Source organism: Eulemur rufifrons, chromosome 28 (assembly GCF_041146395.1).
Source record: "Eulemur rufifrons isolate Redbay chromosome 28, OSU_ERuf_1, whole genome shotgun sequence".
Classification (NCBI taxonomy): Eukaryota; Metazoa; Chordata; class Mammalia; order Primates; family Lemuridae; genus Eulemur; species Eulemur rufifrons.
The window spans coordinates 57,853,551-57,869,872 of NC_091010.1; the positions used below are offsets into that span (position 1 = coordinate 57,853,551).

General features: G+C 41.3%; 1 protein-coding gene across 4 annotated transcripts in view; it reads right to left on the reverse strand.

Annotated features, from left to right (window-relative positions):
• The window catches only part of ABLIM1 (actin binding LIM protein 1), a 208,899-nt gene that overhangs the window by 16,672 nt on the left and 175,905 nt on the right, over window positions 1-16,322 (reverse strand). For 2 of the 4 annotated variants that reach the window (XM_069460729.1, XM_069460727.1), the window contains exons 11-13: window positions 13,535-13,570; window positions 11,724-11,853; window positions 1,468-1,572 (exon numbers count right to left, since the gene is read on the reverse strand). In XM_069460729.1, coding sequence (XP_069316830.1) covers window positions 1,468-1,572; window positions 11,724-11,853; window positions 13,535-13,570 — 271 coding nt within the window. Of the gene's footprint in view, window positions 1-1,467; window positions 1,573-9,206; window positions 9,327-11,723; window positions 11,854-13,534; window positions 13,571-16,322 lie in introns of all 4 variants that reach the window. The other 2 variants (XM_069460730.1, XM_069460728.1) reach the window with 2 other exon arrangements.

A 16,322-nucleotide genomic window follows, 5' to 3' on the forward strand; every position in this document is an offset into this window, starting at 1 on the left:
AAATACACACTTCACTGAAAGTAGGATTAAAACAGGAAGAAATGCAGGCAGTGGAGGTGCTCTAATGGTGAGGAAGACATGACCAGTTTGGGGAAAATCCCCAAATTGCTACTGTCTAGAAATTGAGCCCCCAGTAGATACCAGTGGCTCAATTTACTTTTCAACTAATGAGTGGAACAGTGGAAAGCAATGTTGAAAATTAAGATTATTTTTTTAAAAACATATAAATACTTTTTGTGTGCAAGGTTAGCCTGATGTGTGGATGTGATGTTCCACAAAACCCTAATTTGTATAAGCCAAATTAAAAAAAAAAAAAAAAAAAGAAAAGAAAGAAAGAAAAAGAAAAGAGAGCTAAATATTGTTCATATATTTATATAGGATTCCATTTGATTATGCTACAATTTCACTTTAACCACAAATACTTGGAAAATTTCAAAAGGTTTCTGCTTCCCCAGAATCTTGGGCACTGTATCTTGGTGGGGCATTCTTCATGTGAAAAATCCCAAATATAGAATGCTGATTACCAAGATTCAAGGAAACTTTTAAAAAAAAAGGGCAGTCCCAGCTTAGTGGTATGAATCTCATCGAACTTCCCTCTGTTTTATTGGGTAAATTTAGAATGCAAAAGATAAAATGATTATAGGTTCCAAACATGTATACTCATATTAACATGATAGGTAATTTATTAAACTACTTTCAGTTGCTAAAAGAAGCAAAACAACGTACTCTGATAGAAAAATAATATCATGACCTCCGATGGCCAAAACTGCTTCTTGAGCTGATGCTAAACATTAAGATACTGATGGATTCCGATTTTTCCAGTTTCTGACGGTAAATTACTACTTGTACTGTGACAGCAAATGCTTGTTGACTACTGGAGCGAAGCTTGCAGCACCAAGCCTAAATTGCAAGATATCTTCATGGGCTGGGGAGGTAGCTCGTCAGTTATACACTGCAGAAAGGCTACCCAATTCACCCAATTTTACACCTCTCTTTAAAAAAAAAAAGGCAATGAAAAGAATCTCCATATTGGAGACAAACAGGAAATTTAACAGTATTCTCAGGTGACACTGTGGTTTCAGTCTTTAGGATGCGAAGATAACTGGATTGCCATTGTGACAATTAGTCAATGACACCAAACCACAGAGGGGGGATCTTAGAAGGCACTGTTTGACAGAGAGGTAAAATTAAAATTTTAATAAAAACCAAAACAACCGAACCCCTCTCCTATACCCTCTGCCCCCCACCCTCTTCAAAAAAGACGTGAGAAAACATAAACCTTCAATATATTCCTGGCATTTCACAAACAAAAACTTTGGAAAGGCCCACTAGGTCAGATCCTGCAATTTAGGGTTTGTCAACCGTGTGCATCCCAATGGAGAGCATGAAAGATGAGACAGACGAGGTTACAAGGCTACATTCTACACTGTGACAGGACACCGAGACACAGACCGTGTCAGCTCCTACCTGGAACATGGAAATGTTTAGGGGCCTGAGCGTAAGTTGGAGTTAGAGGGCGGCTGTCTGGCCGGTAAGGGAGAGGGGAGTTCCTGCCGCTGGACGGCTCATTGCCTCCAATGAGAAGAATGGAGAAAACAAAATGAGAGAGGGAAGAGAAACAAAGAAAACAAAGCAAGCGTAATAAAAATTCAAAACAACAGACTGGAAAGGCGGTTCATCAAAAAGGAGAGGCAAAAGAAACAAACTCAATCCATCAACTTGGCTCGCGAAGGTGATACCAGGTTTAGTTTTGCGTAAGAGAGAGGTGAGTTCAGGTGGAGCTGGGTTAGAAGCAGCTGGGAGGTGTGTCATTCCCACGCATGCGGTGAAGGCCGGGAGCTAGCAGCAGACTGCTCGGATGGAGAGGACACCAGGAGGGATGGAAAGCCGCTCGCTCGTGATTCGGGATCAGCTGTCAGATGGTTAAATCCCAAGCATGTAAAGGGGTATGATATGCAAACCCAACACAGGCACTCCCAGGCATGACGGCAGACGCTGGCAATCAGAACGCACGTCTCTGAAGGCTAAGTCTGGGAACTGTGCGGTCACCCAGTCCTTCCCCTTAGGAATACAAGGCGCCTTCACTGCAGCGTATGTTTCTGTTTTCCTCACTTTGAAATATATCCTATAGAGGCAGATCCCTTCTGCCAGGTACTTTGGCACCATTTATACCTCTCCCCACCTTTCTCTTCAAAGATGAGGCTCCTCCCAGGCTAATGATTCAATTACTAAAACATTTACTGAACACCTACTATGGCAGGGCGCTGAGCTCCCACTGAGGACGGACAGATGAATGAGATATAGTCCCTGCCCTCAAGGGGCTCAGAGTTTACCTAAGGAGACAGACTTAAGACGAATATATGTAATGCCATGTAACTGCTTACTCAGGGGTATAAGAAAAATGCTATGAGACACATATAAAGGTGCCATCAATTCTTCAAGAAAGCTACAGAGAGAAGATGTTGTTAGATTGAGCTGGGAATCAAAAATTAAGCTCTCCAGGTGGGTGGGTGGGGATAGTGGAAAGGCCCATATTCCAGAGGGCTGGAACATCACGAAAAAGGAGGGTGTGGAAGGGCTTGGTGTGTGGGAACAGGCCTGGCCATTATGGCTGGACAGCACGGTGCTCTTGGAGCGGAGAAGAGGGACGAGTTGAAGAGGAGAGCTGGGGCTTGCATGCAAAAGCCTTAAGTGCCACCATAGCCACCAATGCTCTGTCCTGACCAGGAGGACAGCAGGGATGAACTGATACTTGTGTAAAATTGGAACCAGATTAGTTACTGGCCTAAATTGTCCTCCTACCCTACATCGGGGCAAACATCTCATCCCAAGAATACACCGGAAGATGTCAGACTATCAAAAGTTAACAAATTATTATAGTAATGCTAATTACTTTTATTATTGAGTTGTAAGAGTTGTTTATATATTCTGGGTTCAAGTTCCTTATCAAACACATGATTTGCCAATATTTTCTCCCATTCTATAGGTTGTCTTTTCACTTTTTTGATGATGTCATTTGAAGCACAAAAGTTCTTAATTTTGACAAGTCCAGTGTATTTACCTATTAATGCTAATAATTTTAAATAAATCATAGATCATCAGAAAATAGAGCTCTAGCCAGTTTCTTCAGGTCAAATTGTCCTATATTTGGCCAGCAAAGTATGAAAGATGCCAATTGTTAGATTTTAAAACGTGTTGAATAGAGTTTTAATTTCTCAATACGTATATTTGCAGGTAACCAGAGTACAGCCCTGTGCTACACGGGCAGTAAGATATTCCAAATGTGGGATCTAGGTTTATTACTGAGTCAAATTTAGATTCCAGGCTTTTGGTTACTGGTGTTCTGAAACTTTTGTCTTTTCTCAAGAGTCAGTTTACCATCCGGCTCTCAATATGTTACAATGTTGACTTGATTACTTAAGTCAGATGTTAGCTTCTAAAAATTCTGAAACTTCACCTCAAATGACTGATCTATTAGCAAGCTAATTTACAAAAATGTTATCTCATTTACCATCACTCTCCTAAAGAAAAGTTCATGTCTGAAAAAAATGAGTATAAAAAACACAGGTAGAAGAAAGCAGCAGAGGGAAGATTATGGTTTGCATAAGGGTGTTTTAAACCTATGGCTGAATTTGAACTCGGTCTCATTCATCACCACCAGTGCTGAGTGGGCTGCCTCGCCAGGAGTAAGCGCTTAATAAATGTCTGTGATTGAAGTAGGCCAACTAATTAATTCCATAGCTATTTGCTGGCCTAATTTAGCAAGCGCCCCTGCAGGATTAACCATCTTCTTTCTCTGATCTCTTAATTAAAGGAAGCCAGATGCTAGTGCAGCTAAGTCCTCACTTAATGCCGATAGGTTCTTGGAAACGTCGACGTTAAGTGAAACGACCTACAGCAGGTCCTCGAATAACATCATTTTTCAGCAATGCTGATGAGAAAAAAATTGGTTTTGTTAAACGTCGTTTTGCTTAAAGTCACGGTTCCCAAGAACCTATTGACGACATTAAGGGAGAACCCACTGTATACAGCAATGAGATCATAATAGCACCCCTTTTATAACTTTCCCATTAGAGTTGACCTTGGATAACTCCGATTTAATTATTTTGCTTAAGAAAAATTCTTTAATCCTATGAACATTAGAAATCATTAACAAGAGCAATCCACAACTGAAAGGCGGAATAATGCTTGTGGTCCTTTCTCAAAAGAAGGTCTAATGAGTCTCAACGTCCTTGCTTTATTTCAGGTTGTCTTTTCAAGGCTCTTTCTGGGTCTCCGGAGCCCTGGCTGCCTGCCCTTGGTTCCTTCACCTTGAACTCTGCTGTCCTTGTGGAACATCAGATGTTTCAGGGAAAGTTCCCACACATTTTGGTTATAATACCCAATCAGAAGAAACTCCATTAAATCTGTTTTGATAATTATTAGCCAGTATTATGCACACACAAAAATATCTGCATATGCAGGACATGAAGCTTGAAGGATTTTAGAATTAGACATTTGTCCAAGTATTAAAATCTTTCTAGATCCTTTGCTGGTCAGTGGCAGGAGAAGTCCATCACTTCTTGGATATGGACGAAGCCTCTCGGAGGCTGTGGAGTGAGCGAGCGGCTGTCTGAATTCCCGTGGGGGGAATTCTGGCTGAATGCTGTCACCAGTGGGGTGTGGCTCTCTATTTGGCTGTATGTTTTCAGTAACTATTGACCTCTCCAGTTGTTTAATAAAAAAAAATGTTAATGTATTCAGGTCTTTCTAAGTGGATACAACTATAATCATTTAAAACTTCCCACAAGACAATTTAAAATCCCAGGTAAAGAGAGAGAGCCAGCAACGCATCCCTCTCTGTGATTCAGCACAATGTGATTTTCACACAGCACAGTGGCTTACTGGGGAATAAGGTCTGGGAATAGATAATGTTGCTAGGTGCCAAATTCTTAGCCCTTGAAATACCAAAGGCATGACACATTTTTGGCATTTTTAAAAGAAAAAGAAAAATTTTCAGGAAGAGCACTCTTCTCTTTTCCAACTTATACACTCTGTCTTTACACATCTTTCAACCCAACCTCACAGGAAATAACTGATGAGGACCCTAAGAGGTTTTGTGCTTAGTTCATTACTTAGACGAAGTAATGTATGATGCATCAGGTGAAAAATCATATTTGGAAGGTATTACTGTCATCATCATCTATCACCCCGGAATGTGATTTAAAGAATTTTTTTCTAAACATTTTTTTATTTTCATAGAGATAGGGGTCTTGCTATGTTGCCCAGGCTGGTCTCAAACTCCTGGCCTCACGTGGTCCTCCTGCTTCAGCTTCCCAAAGTGCTGAGATTACATGTATTAGCCACCATGCCTGGCCAGATATTGTTTAAAAGTAATACACTAGCATATATGTATATATATCATATGATAGCATATATATTACTCTCAAAACTATTTTGTTCTTTTAAATAAGTCCTCAGGTTGGGCCACCCTAAGCTGTTAGTGATCTTAGCTATTGTGATGAGAAGCTACTATATTTCTATTTCTATTTCTATTTCTTGGCCTTCATTTTTAGTTCCTTTCCTGTCAGCCTAATAAGCCATTTTTTTAGTTCCTAGAACATTCACTGGGAAGATTTTTACCATACACAACAAATTCATATGGTTTGTCTTCACTTTCATTCTCTTTTTTGGAACCACGAAAGCCTGAGTGATTAATTCTAAGATAAATGACTAGAACTAGGGGTGCACAGTTCTGCTGTAGGAACCTGCTGGAACACTGCCTAGATTTGGACGCTAAGTGCTTATGTTCCAAAATATAAATAAATATCTTAAGAGGACCTTAAGATAAGCTGGCAGCATCCAGAATTTTGAGATAGTTTCAAGATTGCTGGTGCTTGTCTGAAATGTCAATAGGAGTTACGATTTCCTTCAGCAAGTGCCAAATATATATATGTTTGCATCATAGCAACCCATATTTCTGGCAAAACAGGAAAGATTCCTTTCAAAGAGACTTAATATACGTAGCCCTCCTGCTCACAAATCGAATTTACACTTCATGGACACAGAATGTAACGTCTAGCCGTATTTCAAAGGGGAAGGAAGAGAAATGTAGCGAACACTGCACAAACAAAGCCCAAAACAAAGTGAAAATGGCTTCTCCAAATCTCTAGGCATAAAGTTGTCCAAATGGCCCAACGACATACTAATATAGAATGAAGCTGCAAGGAAGCTCAGAGAACAAAAACAAAAACACATCCCCAGACAAGACGGATGTTATAGAAAATGGGTCAAGGAGCCAATGAAGTGGAGAGACAGTCTGTGACGTGCATCTCAGCTTCACAGCCATGCAGACACCCTCAGCCCAGTGAACCCCCACGCCTGGGCCACATGCATCGGGGACAAGGACCAGGAAGTGGACTTGCACAAAGGGAGGCTGGGCTTCTCACCGCCAGAGCGGCCAGGCCCTTCCTGCTTCTGAGATGAACGTCCTACCTTGGGTTAAGCTCCCCAGCTCACATTCATTGTCAAAAACAGCTCCTCCAAGATCACAAGACAAGCTCCAAGAGCAAATGAAGGGCTACAGAAAAACCCTGGCAGATGTTGCTTTATATTAAAGATATCCCGGATGTGTTTCTCAAATGGCCATAAGTTCCCTCTGTTCTGAAATTTCCAAGTTAAAAATCCATTAAATGGATACATGTTTGTCAAAATAACTAAGAAGTAATTCCTTGGAGAATCATTAGTTTGCCTATTAGGCTTTTAAAGCAATAGCTTTAAGGTACAAATTCTCCATGATTTATTTTTTTAAATTAGCAAAAAGCTCATCTGATTTAAAAGCAGATACTATTATGTCCATTAAATATCGTATCTGAAGTATACAGACTATTTCATTTGAACATAGGTACATGTCTAGTAAAAAGAAAATGGGAAAGAGACTATGTTTTAAGTTCAGGGTCACTCTAGTGACTTTGGGCCTGATGCTAAAAATTTTAGAATTTAAACCCAGATGTTTGACTGCTTCAAAAACTTCAGACTGAAAAGAGAAAAAATATGTGTATATACATTTTTAATAAAGTGCCACTTAGTCACACAGAAGTAGTATAATTCTCATAACCATTGGATATTTCCATTGAAAAGTAAAAAACTGTTAACTTTGTAATTTAAATGATTGAGAGTATTTCTTTGTCTTAGCCTCAATAAGAATGCGATTTTCTGGTTAAAAAGAGGTAGAAAATAAATGTTTGCTTTAAAAATCATACTTCATGAATATTTATGCCAAAACACACGTCCCTGACATGAGCGACATTTCCAGGGCGTAGGTGGCCTGGAGTCCGGTCCAGTGCTGCCACAGCCTGGCTGTGAACCCCTGACTGGTTCCTTAACCAGGCCCCGGCTTCTTGGCCCCCCAGGGCCTGCTTCACAGGGATGCTGTGAAGGACAAATGGAACGGTGGAGTCCAAAGTGACCTGCGAGCACCACGCTGACTGAGGTGGACCACACACCAGGACACGCCACCTCACACATCCCAGTGACCTAGGAGAGCAGCCTCATCCTTCCTGGTTTCTAGATGAGGCAAGTGACACTCGAAAGAATACATAAGCAACCGGGGTCACACAGCTAGCAAGTGACAGCGCTCACATTCAAGCCCGAGATTCCAGCGTCCACAAGCTTTCCATCCCTCCACGTGGCCACCCACAACGTGAGGTACTGTTAGTCACTGACATTTTGTGATGTGCTGTTTGTGCAAACTTCGTATAAGTTGACAGGGCCCGTGACACTTTTATTTCTACATAAAGCATCTCTCTGAAAGATGAAACATATAACAACCCAAAGGAGGAAGATCACATTTTAATGAATCAAAAATGTGTTTTCTCTCGATTAGAAATAACCAAAATCTTAATTTGGCCAAGGGCTGCTATATTAAAGTCTCTTTAAAACACAACTGAAGATTTTAAAAAATAATTTATGATTTTCCAAACTTTCTCTGTAGTATCAACTTGACATTTGGTTAATAAAAAAATTTCCCCAGAATACTAATGAGCAATAATAATTTTAAATCATCTGTCAAAAATTTCAGAAAGTGCTACAACTACTGAAAAATTTGCTAATGACAAATGGTGTATGTCTTCAATCAGCATGTGAGCAGTATGGTTTTCAAAACAGAAAAATGCTAAAATAGCAAATTTATGAAATACCTGAATGCTCCTAAGTGTAGTACATCTACCTTTTAGGACTCAGTTGCTCAAAAATCAGAGCAAAAAGAAGAAAAGTTGGGTAGACTGACAATGGAAATTCAGTAAACAAGAACAACACTGAGGCCCCTCGTGGAAGCAGCAGTGATGTGAGCGCTTGGAACACATGGTTCGAATCCTCTAGGACTGTTTTAAGACCCATGATGACATCTGTGCTCACCTCTTCCTCCCTCCTTTAGCTGTTTTTGTTGGCTAATTTGCTTCGAGTCAAGACTAGGGAAAAAGTTAGCATCCCTCCAGGAGCTTGTACTTATTTTAAATTATGGCCCCTTCATAGCTTCTGCGGGTTTTTGGCTCCCCCGACATGGAGAGCCCCAACTGAGGACGGCTACAGAAGCATCATCAGCGATGACAGAGACAGCAGGAATGCCGTAAGGAAGCAGGGCAGTGAGGCAGGGACAGAAAACAAAAGGCAGAGCTTCTCTCTTCATCACTCAGGAGGGAGTTAGGACAAATCAGAAGAGAATCGCTCCCAGAGGTGGCTCAAAGAGAGAAATTTGTTACGTTCCCATAGATCTTTTTACGCTGCTCAAACACGTTAATGTAGTTAGACGGCTCATCCCCATCAAGAAAACTTTTAGATATTTTTTACTAACTACTGTTGTGTTTTGCTGAGACATAACATATATTAAACCCGGGAAAATGCCCCAGTTATATATTATATCTTGTTTTTGACACATACAAAAACAAAATAATAATATATATATTTTTTGGAGTGGTAGGCAATAAATGTTATGGTCTTAAATATACTTCCTGTTTCTTCATCGAGAGCCCTTAGAAATGGCGTACTTCTCCCAAGGAGAGATGCTCGGCCAGTTCTAAGACAACCCTTGGGGATGGTTATGACACACACAGGCATGCTGAGGTCAAAAGCTCGGTGCTAACTCTTGGAGATGCGCCTTATTAGCCTTCCCAGGGTGCTAATAAATCTCCACTACGCAGGGTGCTGCCTGGAGAAGCCTGCCTGCTTACCTTTGATATGGGGGATGAAGTGGTGTCGGAATGGGGGGTTGGGGCGGGAGTCGCTGTGTGTGGGGCTGAGGCTGCTGGTGCGCAGGTTGGACAACCTCTGCACACCAGGAGACAAAAGCTCTGTGCAGCAAGGAGTCGGGGGCAGGGCACGGTGGAAACAGAAAAGAAGAACAGAAATTAACACAGGAGCAGGGAAAGTGCCATTGTTCCAAGGAGGGGGGAATAAAGAACGTTAATCAGCAGTCTGGAAAAGGAGGAAGGAAAAAGGGTTAAGAATGCACCTGCTAAGGGTTAGGCAAAGTGGGGAGAATCTGCAAATAGGTTCAGGTGGGTGCCGAGTCACTCTCTGAGAATAAATGGCTTTGGAGAGAAGGAACAGTCACCGGGACGTTCTGTCAGGATGATGCCAGATACTGTGGGGCCAGTACCAGGCACATCATTTGGACTCAGCAAGAGCTGTTTTTAAAAAGCAACAAAACAGAACCCTCTGAAACATACATTTTTTTTAGAAAAAAGACAATCATTTCAAGAAACTTGAAAAATAGTACTTATAGGTAACGGTCAGATTATTTTTTAAGCTGTGAATTGATCCCACTGGAAGTTTAATTTTATTTTGCCCATGTAGAAGGAAAATCTGTCTGTGTTCCCTGGGTGGCAAAGAGTTACATACGATCTTGAGAACTGTGCAGCGATAGCACCGGGGGCTGGAAACCCAGCTGTCTCAGAGGAGATTACGGCCAAGCCCGGACCGTGGGCACTGACATCATCATCTAGCATCTACAGCTCAGGGAGTGGGTACTGTGGGGTGTTCCACGTGGATCACAAGTATGTTATCAGAATCCCACCAGCTTTACTTTAGAAGGGTCGAGCTCAAAAAAATTATAAAGCCTAAAAATTGGTATTAATATCATGTATATACATATATAATATATAGTGAAAAGAGAGAAGAATGTTCTAAAGCCTATTGGCTTCAGAGCTGTAATTGGAACATATGAAAACTTTCTCTGGGACGACGATTTCCCTGTCACCCCATGCTACATGTGAAAACACCACGGCTGGCGACCTCTGCATATGTGACCTCAGCGTATGTACACATGCAGGGTGGCAGCATAAAGGGTTTCTTATCACACAGACAGACAAGGGCTTCAATCAAGACCCGTGTCCAGGGCATGAATAAAATGAATATAGTGGTACATAAAAAAAGAAATTTCTGGAAAACTTTCATTTAACATAATTCAATAAATACTGAGTAAATATTTATAAGCCCAGAGAAAATTACACATTATTGAAGGATCAAATAGTTTCCGTTCTCTACAAGTGTTAAATCTGTAGTTTTAAAGAGTAGATTGCAGCTTTTTTACGTTCTGTGAATTTCCTTTGGTTTTATTGCGTGGACATTTTATGAAACAAGTTAGCATATGATTGGGTTTGTTCTCTTCAACCTGTCCAGAAGCAAGAAGCTTAAAATGAAGCCTTCACAGATGTGCATCATCACCACCAAGTCTGTTTGGAGGCCAAAATCTCCTTGTGGATCTATTTCTCAGGGAATCTTAGATCTGTGCTGAGATCTCCATTCTTCTCATACTGTGTATATGAGACACCCAGTTACAGCCACAGGGACTCAATTCTCTGCAGATGAAGGTCCACTAACGTCCCCTACTCTCTGGTATTCTCTATCACAGGACATCCCTGATGTTTTTATGTTTTCCAAGTCTGATTCAAAATCTTAGGGGTTGGAAGAGATCTTAAAAGTTATCAAGCACAACCCTGAGGTCTCTTTCTAGAAGGTACTTAACACATTGACTGCCATGTGAGTTGTACTTAACTCAGGCTAGTTTTGACCCCAGGGCCTCATGAAGCAAAACCCTGCAGTTGATTCGTGAAAATCTTGTGTACTGATATTCTTGTTGTCACAATTAATATTGAAAATTTAATTCTAAAAACATGGATTGCATTGCATATAACTCACACATAGAAGACAATAAAAAATAACAAACTAGAAACGATCGTTTTAATGAACTGCCAGGGCCCCAGGAGAAAAAATTTTTTTCTAGTGTGGCAGTCAATGTGTTAACCCAGCATGCTAGTAACATCATGCCCCTAAATAAGGGAAACATGATACACCTGTTAATAAATGGCTAATACTGGATTTTAGATGATGTTGATATGCCTAGGAAGCACATCTGAATTTTTTTTATTTTTGAAGATCTTCATTTTAAGTCTCAAAGTGATGAGATTTTCATCAACTCTAAAAAAATTAAAAAAGAACTCCCTTGCTTCCCAGTAGTGCACTGTCAAAATGCAATTATTTAATAAATCATAATGAACATAGCCATAAAATGATATTTCAAGAAAAGATATAACAAAATAGAGTTGGATACCAGTTTTCATTTTGTTTTGGGAGAGCGGTAGAGGTATTTAGCAGAGATGTTTCAGTATGTTATCAGTGATGTGGGAAAAGTCACACAGAGCTACAGCGCATCACAGAGAGTGAATCCCGGGAACGGTGAGCCTTACCAGGTCTGTGGAAGTGCTGGGGAGAGCGAGACGTGGTCGGAGTGTAACTGTGGCGGCTGTACACGGGGGAGTTGATGGAGCCCTGGCTTGTGGACCGGTGGATCATCCGATCCCGAACGTCCTGGTACCCCTGGAAACAAAGTTTGAGAAAGCATGAACACAAAGCACATTTAGACTATTATCATTTCTGAGAGGAACCAAGTTCCACAAGCCCTGCCAAGGAACTATCCTGTCTACCTGTTCATGTATATATTTTTAGGACCAATTCCATAAATACGTACGCAAATGCACATTCTGTGGCTAATGTGTTTTGGTCAACACCCACAGGCTTTGCATTTATTAGAATTTTAAGATGTAAAATTATCGACTCCAGTAGAGCTCTGGAATAAGAGGTAATAATTCCTGTGACCATGTTGATACTGTGCTTTTCAGGTTTACAAGGAGTGTTTGCCTACCTGTCAGATCTGCTTAGCAGTAAGCAATGGCATCACCCCCCTTCCCCACTAAGGTAGAAACAAGGTTCCAAGCAGGTGTGTAGGGGAGTAACTAGTACAGGCAGAGCCCACTTTGGAACCAGCCTCCTGACTTGAACTTCACTCCTTGCTCTGACCACCAAGCCACACTGTCTATTACACTGATCTGGTGGCATTTTAAGTTGATTCTCCTGGAGAACAAGTTGCTGGTTGCCTCTAACCTCTCACCTTGGGGAACATATACCAAGAAAATAATTGAAAATGATCTTTAAAAGGAATAATTTATTCAAATATTTTTATAATACTGTCATTCATAAAGGCAAAAATTTGTATTACATGCTCATGAAATTGGGGCATAATTAAGAAATCACAACGTATCAATTCAATGTAATACGATAGCACCACTAATATGTCACCTACATCCAAACCTAGAAAAGTTTCTATTAGGTAACAAGGACAAAAAAGCCACACATACACAAACACAATATAAAACTACTAAAAGAGTTGGAAGAGGACAAAGAATATTTTACATTTTAGGAATGTGTTGTCCTATGAAGTTTCTACCAGCACAATAAAAAGTTTGAAAGAATGCATGATGATGACTAAATTAAAACCTCAGTAACCATAGCTTTGTGGAATTTGAGAGCAAATGACTTGATCCTAGCTGGCTATCACAATAAATTAAACAACAACAACAACAACAAAACAAAAAGCCCCCAAATAATGTGTTCCAACCTTGAAACTGGTCAATAACAGAAGTTAATTCTTCATAATTTCAGTTATAAATGATCAGAATACTCAGGCACAAACCATGAAAATACTATAGGATTTTTTACTGTCTTGAATTACAGAGATTCCCTCCAATCAGTCCAATTTTATAAAGAATATCCAGAAAGTTGCTTGGCTTTAAGACCAGATGATTAATTTTAGACAAAACAGTGACGGCCTATGAAGATGGCTCTGCATGTAGAACACACTACGGCCACTGCTGGGTGTTTCGGTAACAGCCAGTACATTAGAATTACAGATCAATTAATTATAGATGAGGGCAGAGAGCCTCACACTGGGACAAGTGGCTTCAGTCCCTGCAGACAGGCACTTTTCTGCCACTTAGAGGTGCAGGCTCACATCAGTATGAAGCCGTTTTTACTTCCTAGTCTCCACTTTACAAGAAATTTACTGCTGTGTCTCATGGTCCTCTTGCACGCATAAGGAATCCCTACATCCATCATAACCGCACGTGCAGTTTTTCTGTTCTTCTATGTGTTATGTCCTTTTTCAAAAAATTCTAGCAACTCTCAAATTCCACCGATTCAAATGGTCAAAAATGGTACTTACTTCTGCTGATGGAGTAGGAGACAAAGTCCTTGGAGACTAGAAGGATAAGAGAGAATTTAAAGTCACAACATTTGTTAACTCTTCACCAGTTTTAATTAGATTTGCTTATCAGAATCCCCTGGAAACATTACCCAAAATATACAGGCCAGCACCCCTTGTCCACTCCCCGACCTGGATTTAGTAAGGCCGCCGCGGGGCTCACATGGGAAAACTCTGATGAAGTCCCTGGGAGGCTCTGGTGCAAGTCTCTGCCTGAGAACCGTGGTTTCCATAGCATAGATATGTTATGGTACTTTGTGATATATGTGAATTAGATGATTAAGCCAGACAAACTGGAGCTATTCCCCCTACGTATTCAAATTATGTTCATTTTACTACGATGAGTCACGTAATCTACGGAAACACAGGATTTTTGTAAACATGCTTGTTGACTAAATTACAACCACAGCAATCACTGTAAAGAGGACTATGATGATCAGGCATGTGACATCCTACCCTGGCTGCCTCCCCAACATCTCTCCCTGGCTTCTATCCTTCCAGGCACAGAGGCTTCTTTGGGGCCATCAATAGGCCAAGGCCCCTTTCACCGCAGGGCCTTTGCACGTGCTGTCTCCTCTTCCATCAGTGCTTTTCACCCAGACACCTGCAGGGCTCACCTCCCACCTGCAGTGAGGTCTCTGCTCAAACCCACTGCCACACAGCACCTCCGTGACCCCTCCCACTTAAAGGAGCAACCCAGCCCCTGACATATTTTCTCCTTCCTCTGCTCCACCCTCCCTCATAGCTCCACCACTCAGTAAAATGATATTGCAGATCTGTTTGTCTACTGTCTGTCTCCCACATGACACTGCAAGTTCCACGAGGGCGAGGACTATTCATTCACAACGGTGAATGCGAGCAGCTCCGGGAACATATTAGGTGCTCAACGAATATTTTTTGAATGAATAAATGAAATGTTTACAATTAAAATGCAAAAAGCTTTCACAAAGACATGAAATGAAAACAGAGCATTCTAGAGAACACAATGGGGTGGGTTTCTCAGTTTTAGAATTTGCCCTTTCCCCCTTAATTACAATAAGCTGGCGGGCTCTCTAGCCCCCCAAGCTTCCTCAAGCCCATGGTCTGGTCTGCAGCTACAGCCTGTCTCTAGGGCATCCAGGTTTGGGAAAGCCGGGCTCCTTGGGGCCAGAGTTCAGGTCTGCGCTGCTAGCAGAGCTCTAGAGACACCAGTGGCTACACAGGGTTTTAAGTTTACTACTGCAGTGTTCTTAAAATGGCAATATGTATATGGATTCTGTAAAAGAAGTGTTAAAAACTAAAGGGATAAATAATAGAATAGCTTGTAAAGTTTTCACAGTTGCAAAATCCATGTATTGGGGAAGAGTTCACTAACATATCTGATTTCTGATCCAAGGGGCGTCTTCCATACATAGAGAAAACCACAGGACCTCACCCCAGGTTATGGCAATACTGTTCTGATACGAGAGCTGCTGGCATTTTTGATGAGCACTTATTATGTGCCAAAGACTCTTCTAATTCAAAAAAATCAACTCATCCTTAGAGAAAGCCTCTAAAGTAGGTGTACTGTTCTTTATCTTGAGTTTATAGATAAGGAAACTAGAGGTATGCCATTTCCCCAAAGTCATACCGTCAGTAAATATCAGAGTCTGGTTTTAAATGCAGAAATTTTCACCTCAAAGCCTAAACTCTTCAATGTTTGCTGTTTTACTGCCCAAGATGGAGCTGCTAAGAAGCACATGCAGGCAGAGACACACACATCACACACACCCCAAAACACCATTTAAAAAACTCACACCCCCATTGCTGCTTGTATGACTTAAACATTAGTAAATTTTCATACGCTTGCTCTGAGCCTATCCCCTATGTACGTTGTTCAGGAACCTTCCCCTGCCCTTTATGCCCTATGGAACTCTCGGGTTCACTGGCCAATGAACAACCCAGGCCAATCAACCTGCATTTCAGAGGCCAAGATGCAGCTACAGCCGAGCAACCACTAGGTGGCACTATATGAAAGTGGATATCACTTCCTACCTAGTGGACAGTTTCAATGCAGAGCTATGCTCTGGGATAAAACCCAGATTGGAAAATAAAGGGAATAATATATAATTATTATATAAATAAATACAATTGTCATCATAAAATAAACATTACATATGTAAGTGAGAACAAGTTAAACAGAATCCCCACATTTTCATGCCTTTTCTTCAACTCATTTGAGACCCCACAGCACTGTATGATGCTACAGGTTGTTTACATTCCGGTTTCACTTGCTAGAATGGCTGAGTTCAGCCCACCACTTGGGTAGAATCCCCGAGTAGACTCAAATCAGTCTATAGATGATTCCAATTTAAAAAATAAAAGGGGAAAAATTAGACCTAGCTGAATAGGCCAGGGGAACGGGGAGACACAGAGAGAACCTCCAGCCCTGGAGTGGATGGGCGAGGGGAGGACTCCAAGGGGCTGAGAGCCCCTGGTCCTGCAGTGGTCTGCGTCTGCTGGCGGGGTGTGAATAAGCCACAAGAGGACAGGTCACAACAGTGGGAGTAGCTGCCACACGCTGAACATTGACCACAAGTCTGGCCTGTGCTGTAACAATTGCTTTACATAGTTTATTTAATCCTCACTAACACCTTATGAGGCAGAGGCTATCATTATCCTATGTTCCACAGATGAGGAATCATCAGAATCAGAATGGCTGTCACATGGCCAAAGTCACACATCCAGCATGTGGAGACCCTGGGTTGAGACCAGGTAACTCGATTCCAGG